Source organism: Melozone crissalis, unplaced genomic scaffold (genome assembly GCF_028551555.1).
Source record: "Melozone crissalis strain CALT ecotype California unplaced genomic scaffold, PUWL_Pcris_2 ptg000045l_1, whole genome shotgun sequence".
Classification (NCBI taxonomy): domain Eukaryota; kingdom Metazoa; phylum Chordata; class Aves; order Passeriformes; family Passerellidae; genus Melozone; species Melozone crissalis.
Genome location: NW_026535823.1, coordinates 30,669,374 through 30,682,441, shown reverse-complemented (window position 1 = coordinate 30,682,441; position 13,068 = coordinate 30,669,374). Strand labels below are relative to the sequence as shown.

Genomic DNA, 13,068 nt, shown 5'->3' with positions numbered 1-13,068 from the left:
GTGATTCCCCACAGGGATGTGGACTAATAATCCACTAATAGCAACTCTTCCCAACTCCGAGACGGCCCCACAGAAGTGCACTGCCACTGCTTTGTGAGCCCACGTTCAAAGCCCAAAAGGAGCTACATATTCATGCACTGGAGCTCTTCTATATTCCACCCACCAGTTTACAGCAGCAATAGATGAAAAAGGCCTGCAAAAGACGAGGCTCCCTCTTTAACCTCGGAACGCCGCAGAACGCGGCGCACCGGAGTGCTGCAGATTAAAGGCAGCACGTTGCCAGAGGATGAGAGCTTTGGAGATTAGAAATGCAGATAAAAAAGACACAAGAAAAGGGGATTGTAAGTGCTTCATTGGAAGTATTATCCTCTGGCATGAAAGCATGTCTTCCAACACCTTTTCTGATAAGTGAGCCTCGCCGCTGCTGTCCCTGACAGGATCTGAAAGGAGCCTTTACAAAAACTTTTGGAGGTAAAAGGGTCCTCTCAAGTGCCCAACAAACACCAGAGCTCTGGGTAGGATCAAATGGAAACTTCATCCTATTTGTAGTTAAACTGCACCAGGCAAAACTTACTGTCTGCATTAATTCTGTCTCTGCTCCTGCTGCTCTCACACCCTCAAAGTACCTGAACTACACTCCTCAGTCAGGGCAAATCCCACAGGAAAACACCAAGGCCATGGGAGTGATACAGCTGAAAACGAAAAATTGCATTTTTCCCTTATTCCCTTATTAACACAAATTCTCTGTTTTCCACCAAACAGAGTTTTTTCTCTTTTAAAGCTGCTGTGAAGTAGTTTGGAAGTCACTGTGCAGTAACTGCCTCACAATTATCTGAGCAGCCACAGACCCCTCAGTCATTTCCTCATTTTACACAGCTGGGAAATGCAGGAGACTCTGTGGATGTCATCATCCCATGAGGTGATTTCACTGGCTTGCAGGCAGCCTCACACTGAGGATATTATTTGTGTACGTGTTGCCATTGCTCTGTTTCTGCTGAACAAAGGGAATCAATTTGCCTCCACACGGAGCAAACCAGGTACTTCAGAGAGCTGACAGTGAGGAGCTGTGCTAAGTACAGGGTTTCAGCACCCAGCAGACACCCACAGAATGAATGTCAGATTATTTGGCAGGAATTTGGCAAAAAGTCGCAGAATCAAAGGTATTTCAACAAAACACTTCAAATTTAATTTCAGACTTGGGAGGAAGCTTATCATAGAGTTAGAACACATGCTATTATACCATTTGATTTAGTAAAACCTGGGTACAGCACTGAATGGAATAAATACCTTATCACTCTTATTTTCTTTGTCTGCATCCTCATCTTTGCTGACTTTGATTCCCTTAGGCTGGGCAGGAGAAACCACCTGAAAACCAATGTACATTACCCACATTAGAGAGAGGATTATATCTGCAAAACAAACATCCAAAATCAGCTCCTGACAACAGCAAAGCTCCCCAGTGCACTCTGCACTTTGCCCAGTGTAGAAGGGCACTGCAGTGCAGTCTATAAATTACATTCTTTCACTGGACTTGCTGAATTACATTCTTACATCAAAAGTTTGGAGTTTCTGTGTGGACTTTAGGCAGGTAGAATTGTATGTCAGCACTTTAAAGGCTTTAAAAATTTTCTTGCCTTGGCCTCAAAGATGAGGAGATGCCTCAAATCTCTTGGGAATTAATCCCTTGCTCCCAGGGAAGTGTTTCAGGTCCCTCTGGTGACACATTTCACAAGGAACTGCTGGTGTGAATCTGACTCATTTTTATTCCAGCTTTGCTCCTCTGGATAACAGATTTTATTTCTAGATTATAAAATATGGGCAAATTAAAATGCACAGGGCCAGACTCTTACTACACAGGTATGAGAGTTGAATTAACACCTAGTCAACAGATTTACATCTACTCCATGTAAATTACACAAATGAGGTTTTCAGTTAGGCCAGAGAAATAATCAATCAATCAATTGGTCTGTAACTGACTGAAAGGATCCATCCTTGGACACAAAAATTGACAGAAATGGCTGAAAGGAGTTTAGCCAAGTTTAAAATAAGATGCATGTTATGCATTTACTAAGTTCTGGAATAAAAATAGAAATAAACTTACTTTTGGTACATTAGCCAAGCTCTGGACTACAAACACCACAGGATTTGCTGCATTCTTGATGGCATCTACTGCTTCCTTGTGGGTGGCATTCTGTAGGTCTACCCCAGAAACCTGACAAACAGAGTTTATTTTTATTAGCCACAGAGTCATTACAAGGCATCACACACACTTGCAGCAGATTAGTGTATCTGAGGAAGGCATCAGAAACAGTCAAGAGTAATTATTTGTAAAGTATGATTTGATGATGGTTTAAAGAAAAGCATATTACTTGGTATTCATAATTAAAAGATGGCCATATGTTGCCCAAACCAATCCTTCTAGATAAAAACATAAGAAATGAGACTGGCAGAGTGTTACATAACATTAGATCTAACTCTTTCAGGCTGTACCTGTTTGTAAACTAAATCTGAACAGCACTATCAGCTTGGCACCCCAGATCCTGAAGTATTAATTTGGAGAAAAATGAGTAAGAAAAACCAACCAGAGGTGAGAGGCAGGAATGACATTTTCCCCCCCAGCACCTGCCAGAATCAGGGATTTATCCCAAACAGTGGTTATCAGTTAACCACTCTAAATCCACACACACAAAATAACAGCCCATAATTCAGTATGAACACTCTGTGTCCTTGTATATATTAAATTTATGCTCACAGATAGGCTGTAACTTATTCCCCATTTGTACAGGAGGAGGACACTCCCATTTTTTTCATTTCCACCTCAGACACCAGGACAGATCTTTTCTTAAATACAGAGGAGAAAGTTAAAAGAGCTCCATAGTCAGACCTTAAAAAAAAAACACCACCAGAGCTTTCCTTTGGTTTTCAAAACAAAGTGTTGCCAATACCTCATGAAGTGGTGGCAGTATTTTGTTCCTCTCTCCACCCAAAGCCGTTTGAGACAATTTTTATTTCTCAGACTAAAAAGGAAGGTTTATCTCCATTTACCTCAAGTATTTTATCTCCAGTTTTTAAAGCCCTTGTTCTTCCTGCTGGGCTGTCTTCCAGAACTTGTTTGATAAAGATCCCTTTAAGTTCTTCTCCATTCTTCAGGCGCTTTATGACAGTTTGTCCACCAACAATGCTGATTCCAAGAGACACCTCAGGGTCTCTGAAGATCTCAACACTGAAAAAAAAATGTGTGGTAGTTTCAAGAGCTTCAAATAGTTTGGGTTTTTTTTAACTACAAATGCAAAGCCTTAAATAAATGTAAGCTCCTGGTCTTTCAAAAAGATTTAACAGAGTAAAGGGATGAAGTCAGAACGCTGAGATTGCTCTCAACAGAGTTGAGTTTTCACCCTGAGCAGATCTCACCCCACAAAAAGAGCAAAATTCTGTTGCCAATCCCTGCCCACTGGGCAGAGGCTTTTATTTCAGAGAAAGTCAGATCTTCAAGTAAATACTCATCCCCTTTCAGCCTGAGCAAAGTGCCTGGGAATGGGAAGCCCCGCAAGTGGCACGTTGGAAAAATAATGAAGTATTTCATACAACTTTCTGAACACTGACTTCAGTGCATATTCATCAGCTCAAGCAGGAACTTTCTGATCATATTTTACTTGGGACCATAAAAACAATTCACCTAAAAACGTTCACAATACAACAAGGATGTGGCTAAAAAAAGGTTGGCTTGCCAATTTGGAATCCTGCCATGGGGGTTTAGCAGGGAACCCCTGGAAAGGGAGACAGCCCAGCACTGTGTGCATTGTTCACACCTAATAGTTATTAAATGAGCAAGAACTTGCAGGTCATCCACAGCCTAAACCAGCCAAGCTCTCCCAAGTCAGCTGTATAAATAGAAGGCAGAATTCTGCTGAACATCTGTTAAAAATTCCCTGTCTTCAGGAAAGCCCAAGGTACACAGGTACCCTAAAGTTATTGGCACAGGAGGAGAGGAAGAAAAAAAACCCAAGAAGAACTAATGTGGCTCAGAGAAAAAAAAGACATGAGGTAAATGGGAAGGAAAAATGTGAACATACATCCGTGGTGGTCCCCAGTGGCTGAAGTTTGGAGTTTCTTCTCCTTCTCCTTCTTCTCTCTCGGGTAATTCACTAATTTGGGGCAAAGGAATAAAAAATAAAAGAGGCATCACCCATGCCAGGTCACAATTCCTCACATATTTTGTATCTGGCAGAGAGACAGCAACACCTTCTCACACTGCCCAGTTTAAAGCAAATGTACAGAGTCAACAGACCAGACAGGAATTTTTGTATTTAGGTTTAAATGTACTTAAGGAATGCTCCAGAAATAAACATGATGGGCAGACCAAATTTATAAGCTGCTCTGTGATACACAAATCTGCACTGCATTTACTCACTGGAAATGACTACTTAAGCAATTAACATTTACTTTCTGATAAATATGCTGTGATGCTTGGAGAGGGATATAAACATGCCAAAAGCAGTAAGCAGATCATGATCCAAGTGGGAGAACAGATCCTGTGTGTGTTCCATTAAACCCTACAGAATAATCCTCTCCACCTTATTGTGGAGCTGCTTTTCCTCTGAGAGAGGATTTCAGATGAAATTAGGGGAGTTCTGAGGATTGGAATCAAAGGCCCCAAAAGCTCCACCACCCAAACTGGTGGGGGAAGATTGGGACAGATAAAGCAAATATCCACAGCAATGCCAGCTCAAGGTTTCTCAGCACCATTAAAGTTTCCTGCAGAGGCCTGAGAATCTGAATTCTGCTCCTCCCAAAAGGAAGAAAAAAGGGAAGGGAAAAGCAGGAGGAGAGTGCCTGAAGGAGCCATGAGTAAAGGCTCCTCCACACTGCCCTCACTGCAGTGCTGCACATTTCTGTCCCAATATCCAAGGGAGGAAACATGGGAAGTTTTCAGGTTTTAAGCCTAACTCCATCTCCTGTGAAAGCTACAGAGCTCTGTGTCTGTCTGAGCATTCCACACAGCATTTAATCATGATTCAGCTGAGTAAAGAGGACTGTTAAGATTATAAAATTAATGTCTTTAAAAGCCTGAAATCTTCCTCCATACCTGCCTGATGCTGCTCTAGGCTGAGCCAGGGTGGTTACTCTCCCAGATTCCTGGCTCTTGGGAAGGACATAGCTCTCCTCTTTCAGGGCTTCCTTTCCAGCTGCTTCTGAATCAGCAGCAAGCTCAGCTCCTTTGGAGTCACTCTGAAGCTTTGTCCCTGAAGAAGAAAAGGGAGAAGATGTGAGGAAAGGGGAAAGATGTGAAAAAGGGGGAAGATGTGAACTTTTGATTCCTCTGTCCAGGCACCCACCAATTATTTCACCCTTGGAATTAAACGCTGTATCCCACCAGGTTCCCAACGTGTTCAAGGTCAGTCTGGACAGGGCTTGGAGCTCCTTCCTCCCAAGCAGGGAGTGCCACTCCAGCCAGGATGATAAATTTATTTCTCTGATAAATCCATCAAATCCCAACCATCCATCTGTGGCCATCTGACAAGGAGAAATCTGAGCCCAGATCCAAAACCCAGGATTTGGGGCAATTTTCTACCACACAGATCACCTGTAGATTTCTGGTTGTGCTAGAGCCACCTCTAGAGCCTGTCACTTTATTTCTGTATTCATTTATCACTGGTCAGATTTGGAGGAGGAAGCAAGATTATAAAGCTGAGACTCATTTAATGCCAGACTGTCTTGAGCCTGCAGAACTCTTGATTTGAATATTTTCTCATTTGAAAGTATTTTTGTTTTGGTAAAAAAACTGAAATTTGTAAATACGAAATGATGAGATAAAGAGAAACCTTCTTACAAACCTGAATTCATCTCAGTTTTCACTTCTGCCTGGATAGTTTCAGTATCAAATATGTCTTTTTGGTGGCTGCTGGGAGATGTGGTTCCAGAAATGTGTGACCTTAAAGCAGCATTCTCTTCACACTTCAGAGAGGAGAAAAGAAGTAATTAAAGTTAGAAAGCAATGGTATTAACTTACACAGGGCTGTTTGACAGGAACATTAATTTTTACAGCAAGCACACACATTTCCTCAGCTACATTCATATTTATTCAGGTAACTATGAAATACTAACTGCACATTTAAATACTAACTGCTCATTTATGCACTGCATTAAGAAGAGGCATGAGCAATGTTATATGCAATTGAAATATACAGCAACTGTATCTTTCTCCTCACCTGTAATTCAGACAAAAATTTCTTTACTCTTGCCCATTTGTTTTTTTATAAGTAACAAACAAATAAATTTAATATTGTGCACTCTGGTATAAAACTGTCAGTAGAAACTTCTTTTTATCTGTTTATACACATACTGCTTAAGGGGACAAGCCAAACAAAACCTGAAATTCTCTGTGGCTGTGATGCCAAATCCTTTTCCACTCCATTTTTTTTCATGTAAAAGCACACACACCTCAGAAACTGGTGCATGGGAGGCTGATAATATCAGCTTTTTGTTTGGTGAGGGGATGAACAAAGAATCAGAAGGAAAAAATAATTCTTAGTACTTGAGAAAGATGTGCAAATAAGAGTTTTGCAATTTACCTGAACCTGTCTCCTCCCACTCCTTAATCCACCACCATCCTCGCCACAATTCCTTCCACCTTATCATTTTGTACTCAAATACACAATCTGGCTGAAGGAACTGATTTGGGTTTAAAAGAATAAGGAAAAGAGGGAGTTCCTTTCACTGAACCCTCCGGACTCTCAAACCCATGAAGTGACATTCTGCTACATGCCCCATATCAGCACAGCTTCCAAAAAAACCCCAAACCCACAAGTTTTTGGGTAAAAAGACAAATTTAGGATGCCTGTAGATATACCAAGCACATATTTCACTTCAGCAGGTAAATATACAGAGAATAAGTTACCTAAAAAATCTCCAAAATGTACAGAAGGATAGACTGGTGTCTGCTAGAGGTACACAAGTCAATAAATCTAATTTATAAGTTTAATTTATTGAAGTATAGTAATTAAACTAAATTTAATAAATTAAATTCTGGTAATTAACACCCCAGAGAGAGTCCTGAGGGTTCAGTTTTGGAGTCTGCCCTGAGGGACCTGAGCTCAGCACAGCATTCCTTACCACTTGATCTTTCCTGAATGGATATTCCAGGGACTCTTTGGCACTCAGGCTAACACTGGATCTTAAATCTTGTGTTTCCTCAGCCTCCAGTTGCTCTGCCCATGGTTCAGTGTCCAGGTTCCTGTCTGAGGCTGCCTCCTCTGCACCTGATGCATCATCCCCCTTCAGGAAGTCGGGATCCTCCTCGTACTCCTCATCCACCAGCATCTCCCGTTCCTGCTCCACGCCCTGCGCTCCGACTGTCAGGAACTCACACATCTCCCAGGACTCCTGCCCATACTCCTCATCCTTCTGAGAAAGCTGAAATGACCTTCCCAAGTCCACATGGGGCTCATCAACCAGTTCTTCTTTGAAAGGCACCTCGTCCCTGAAACCCTGCAAAGATCATTAAAAGAAAACAGATTTTACACCATGTTTCCACCCTTTTAAAGCTATGCTTCATTTTCTGTTAAAACTATATCCTGATTTTTAAAATCTTCTACCTTTTGCATTTTCTAAAAGAAAACGGACTCTCTGACTTATGATTTTAACACCAAAAGTAGACAGTGCAATTATTTTTTTTCAAGATAAAGAAATTTAAGTGGCACAGCTTAGATGCTGCTGCAGCCATTTGGAAAAACCAATCTGGCCTGAAGTTAGGGAATGAAATTATTAATTAACACTGAAACAGCCATAGGAAAGAGTACATATAAATCTAGTTAAAGTATCTCTGTGCTCTAGACTTATCTGCTGTTGCTTTATGAATGCATGAACGTTTCTTAAAATGCCATCAGCTAAATAAACAGCACAAGAGTTTGATTATGCAACAGTGTCAGCAACTTAAACACCCCAAATTAAAGCCATACTTGCTTGCTCCTACCTTGGATATCTCATCCAACTTTTAACCTGGGGCAGAGGGGAAATGGAAGACACACATACCCCAAAAAAAAGGACATAAATGACTGTTTATTACCTTCCAGTGCTCAAACCACAGAGCAACCAACCAAAAAACAACAAAACCGAGGGAAAAGGTATAAAACCCCACTCTGAAAGATCTCACTCAGAGGTTCTTTCTCTGGGATTTGTCACGGGCTCCCCCAACTCCCAACAACTCCTGTTTGTCCCAGATGGAATTGGGGTGCTGTTCACTGGCTCTCAGTGAGGCTGCACAGGCAGCTGGGATTTCATGCCCTGCACTTATCCCAGAATTTTGCCACACACTGAGAGCTTTTCCCCTCTTTTCCATCAGGCCACCAAGTCCCTGTGGCCCACAGAACCCCCAACCCCAACTTCAACACCCCGAGCCCCCAGACTCCAAAAGCAATGGGCAGACCCAGGGCTCCTTCCTCCAAATGTTTTTGTTTCTGCTTCCTGCCCCTTCCCAGGCTCCCCATGGCTCTGCAGCACTTCTGACCTTCGGTGTCAGGATCCTGTTTGGTTACATTTGTACAAATACAGAAGGAAAGCCCCAGACACTGCCAAGATGCTTGTACAGCTCAAGTGAGGGGCAGGAGAGAAAACAGGAGAGAGGCAGGAGCATAAGGAAACAATGCAGCCAATAGCTGGCACCAGAGCAGAACACCAGCAACCCAGAAATCAGCCCGTTTTATTAATTTAATTAGCATTAAATGTCCCTTTAATCCATCTGATCTGTGTACCTCTTGCTCACAAAACCCCCAGGCTGAAGAGATCCTGATTCTCTCCATGTTCACTCCATTCCCCTCGGCTCCTGCAGCGCCGTTCTCCCAACACTTCCCCAGGTCCAGGGCACATAAATCAGCTGTGTCTGCCCAGAACCACACAGGGTTTGTGTCCCTGACCCAGCAGTTTGCTCTGCATCCTCCCTGACTGCTGCACTGCAGCACCAGACAGCACCAACACCACAGGGAATGCTGCAAACACGACACTGGAGCAAACAAAATCCTCAAATTCCGTCATTTTGGGGCTGAAATTCTGGCTGCCAGTGCCTCAGAGTGGGAGCCAGCAGAACACACCACTCCTGGCTACCTGTGTACGCAGGTAAGATAATAAAAAATAATTTTGGCTACTACCAAAGCTGTCATACATGAGGAAAAACAAGATGCAAGTAAATTCCCCTGCGGGTGTTTTGTCCAAATTGATCGTTCCACTTTCAGGACTTTAAGGTAAAATATTTTCTTTAAAAATACTTAATGACATTGGTTTTATTTAGGAAGTAGAAAACCAATCTGGGCTGGCAGAGGATAAATTCTCTGCAACCCTTCTCATGCCCTCAGAAAACAACAAATGCCATTTTACATTGTGAAAATCAGTAAATACCATTTATCATCATTCAGGCTAATTTCTTCACAGTGTACCCACATCTACCCTCTGATACTTCTCCTTTTGGTGCTTCTAATCTACCATTTCAGCATTAAACACGGTTTTGCATCCAGAGACAGGTACACATGTTCAGCTACAAGAAAATCTGGAGTTTATTTTTCTTCCTGTGTTGCAGTTCTGCATGATCCTTTATGTGTTATATTTTCTGGTGTAAAAAGAATACATTTACCAGCATGAATTCTGCAAAGCACTTGAGAACAGATGAAAGTTACAAGATATCCACATCTCTCCAGCTCTGCACTGGTGAGAACTGCAATATTATTGCCTATTACCCTGGCATCTGAGTTTCTCACTATCTTTAATGCCACATCCTCCCACAATAAACAGAATTATTTCTCAGATAGTAGGGATGAGGAGAGTTGAGGCAAGAGTAAAGAAATCACTCCAGAGAACATTAGAAGGCTATGAAGAAGAAAGTATTTCAAGAGTGCCTTATACTCTGAACTATTTTTTTGTTTTGCTTCATGATAATTAAAAGCATTCTGCTTCCATACTTTACTTTCTGAGCCCACCACTTCTGATTATAATAACAACACAGCATTCCTATTTCATATCCAAGGTAACCCAAGGTATTTTAATGACATAATAAATTTGATAAGGCAGTCTGGAAGCAGCATTGGTAAGTGCTCCCAATGCACTTGGCACAGTTTGCTGTTAGAGGGAATCCAATACTTTCAGCCTTATCTGAAAAACGTACTGCATTTTTTTACTTTAAAACATCATTTCCTGTCTGTATAAACTGGAGTTGAACCAAAAAAGTCTCCAAATACCTGTGGAGCTTCAAGTATTACTGAGAAATTTGTGTTATCTATTGGTTCTGGAGACCCAGGGCTGCTTTTGATGCTGCTGGTTTCCACACCGTGCATTCTCTCCTCCTCTCTGCTGTCTCCCTGAAAAAGGTAATCCAAACAATGAGTCAGGAAAATGACAAAAAAAAAAAAATCTCACATCTCTCAATAAATTAACAGGGAGAAGGAGAACCAACCACTGGAAAAGAATTATAAAAATAGAAATTCAAGAATGGAGAAGTCAACAGCTTTTATTCTTTGAACATACTGGTTCAGATGCACTGAGACCTAAAGAGATGAGTAGGAAGGCAAGACAAATACAAGGTTATGAACAATGAAATACCAATTTTTAGGAAAGGAAATAATATATTTAACAGCTTTCCTACACTCCTATTTCACAACTCCTCTACCACTTTGAATTACAAGCACTTTCTGTTAACTGGGGCTTTAATTAATTTTGCCTGGGTGCCCTTGATGAACAATACTGCAGCATTCCCCAGTAAACTACTGTTCCAAAGCCTTGATTCCAGAAAAGGGAAATTCTGCCTGAATTTACAGTCTTGACTTCAAACAGAGCAGCTTTCTTTGATGTCAATGGAGCTCAAGCAAGCCCTCAGTAGTGTCTGAGAGAGAAATGCGCTCCAGCACACGTTTAACTGGGTTGCTGAAGTGCTGGAACCTGTGCACAGTGCACGTGGGTCTGCCCAGGCACATCTCCCAGCTCCACGTGGACGTTCTTGAAGGAGGAACTTGAGGAAGCTGGTTTTGGATACATTTGCCAGGATTTTTGGCCCTCTCAAGACACAGCAGCTCAGCTGTTTCCCAAACGCACACGTGCGCTACGCCGAATTCTCCCCACAAACCCCATGGGATGAAACAAGAAAAAAAAAAATAATTAAAGCCAGTTCTTACCACTAAAGGCTTGCAGATCCCAAGGGAAACAGTCCCTGGGGGCACAGATTTCAGCACTTCCACTGCCTCTGCCAGGGTGGCTCCATCCAGGTGTTTCTCATTGACGAACACCAAGCGGTCGCCCGGCAAAACCTGCCCGCCGCGCTCGGCCACGCCACCAGGCACCAGGGAGCTGATCACTATGGCTGTTCCCGCTGGATCCAAGGGGTCCTGGGGGGGAAATAACATAAAACACCCCCAGGTGAAGGCCTTGAAAGGTGGTGTTTGTTTGGGTGTGTAAGGAGCACTCAAGCACGTTCATCCTCTGGTGCTACGGGACTGAAGATGTTCAAAAAGCGCTGTCTGCCAACACTGCCAAGGTTTAGATTGTGCAAAAAGGAAGATATTCCATCACCTGCCTAATCCATTAAGAAATGTTAAGATCTGAAAGGTGACTGATACGCTGCCTGTCCTCTCCTCACACACACAGGCACAGCCAGGCCAAGCCGCAAATAGAACAACAACACTGGCAGCCTTCCACCAGCCTCCATCCAGCCTGGGACGCGCTAATGTCACAGAAAATAAACACTTTGCACGTCACCCAAGAGCTCCAGAGCAGCAGAAATGATGGCAGAAGGAACCACTGCAACGTCAGAAATGCAATTCAAAACATGAAGCTCAAATGGAAGCCCCAAATATTGAAGAATTAGCAGCTGATGTGGGGTGTGGGACTGCAGCGTTTCTGCTCTGTCGACTCCACGTGACAACTCAGAAGTGACATTTTCTCCACCTTAACAGGGAACAGGAGACAGCAACAGAAGAGTAACCAAGATTATTACTGAAGGCAAGGAACACTGTAGTGGTGGATACAGAGAGTGTCAAGCACAAAATATTATACACACTGTAAACTGATGCAAAGGTATCTACTTCACTTAATATTTTATCCTGTATTAGCCTTTGCTTTGTCTCCTGTTCTATTTCTATCATGCCTTCACTCATTAAAAAAATTATTCTTAATCCAATAAAATAATAAATTATTATATACTGGCAGAAAGATATACAAAAAAAACCCATATGGGGTTTTAATTGTTTTATGTATTTTTTGTTTCCTCATTTGTTTTTTTAAGATTGCAATTATAGCCTTCCTCCCCCTTGCTAAGGGCTCATAAAGTTCAGAAATGCTCCTTGCGTGCACTGGGCCTCCAAATACACAATCATGGACTATTTTTCCCTCAGGACCTGCATCTTATTCAGGGCATGGGAGGGATAAAAAAAGGGCAAAATTCAAATCACAAAGACCACCACGAATTCAGCACCTCAGTGTTAATTTGAAAACAGGAATGCTTTTTAAGCTCTTTATTTTTATATGACTATACGCTGCTTTCCAAGCGCACATGTTTTTTAAGGTATGTGCAAACATATGAGGCAATGCCTGTAATATCTGTAAAAGGCTGGAATTAGAGAAGTGAAATTAGAGTTCAGCAGGAAGAGCCACGCAGGGGCTGGATTCGAGTAAATAAAGATCAGCAACAATTCTCTCCTGTTCTGCTGCTCGGTGATCCTGCCCTTTTACAATTTTATAATTTCACGATTTATCCGCAGTGCACACAAGACGTTTCCTCCTGAGTGTCAGGTCCTGGCAGCCAAGCCCAGCAGGCTCCCTGTGCTCACCTCCTGTGCCAAGGTGCCCGAGCTGTCTGTGCCCAAACCTGCTGCACCTGGTGCTCAGGGAGGATTCCCTGGGCTTCCAGCAGCATCCCCTCAGGAGATTTCCAGGAACAAACCAAAGCCCAGCAAGTTCAGAAGAGGAATCCAAAGGGATTCCAAAATATGAAGGGAAAAAAAGGGCTTTGAGTGTTGGATGTGGAAAACTGAAGTTACTGCTGCCCTTTGTTCTTCCAGCAAACCCCAACCACCCTGGAACCAGCACAGACTT

The 13,068-nt window shown here is 42.4% G+C and overlaps 1 protein-coding gene across 1 annotated transcript in view; it reads right to left on the bottom strand.

Annotated features, from left to right (window-relative positions):
* Positions 1-13,068, bottom strand: part of PATJ (PATJ crumbs cell polarity complex component) — a 134,387-nt gene that overhangs the window by 80,747 nt on the left and 40,572 nt on the right. The window contains exons 17-25 of the mRNA XM_054285616.1: positions 11,154-11,363; positions 10,224-10,343; positions 7,114-7,488; positions 5,835-5,955; positions 5,087-5,243; positions 4,074-4,145; positions 3,046-3,223; positions 2,102-2,212; positions 1,288-1,365 (exon numbers count right to left, since the gene is read on the bottom strand). Of these exons, the coding sequence (XP_054141591.1) occupies positions 1,288-1,365; positions 2,102-2,212; positions 3,046-3,223; positions 4,074-4,145; positions 5,087-5,243; positions 5,835-5,955; positions 7,114-7,488; positions 10,224-10,343; positions 11,154-11,363 (1,422 nt within the window). The remainder of the gene's footprint in view (positions 1-1,287; positions 1,366-2,101; positions 2,213-3,045; positions 3,224-4,073; positions 4,146-5,086; positions 5,244-5,834; positions 5,956-7,113; positions 7,489-10,223; positions 10,344-11,153; positions 11,364-13,068) is intronic.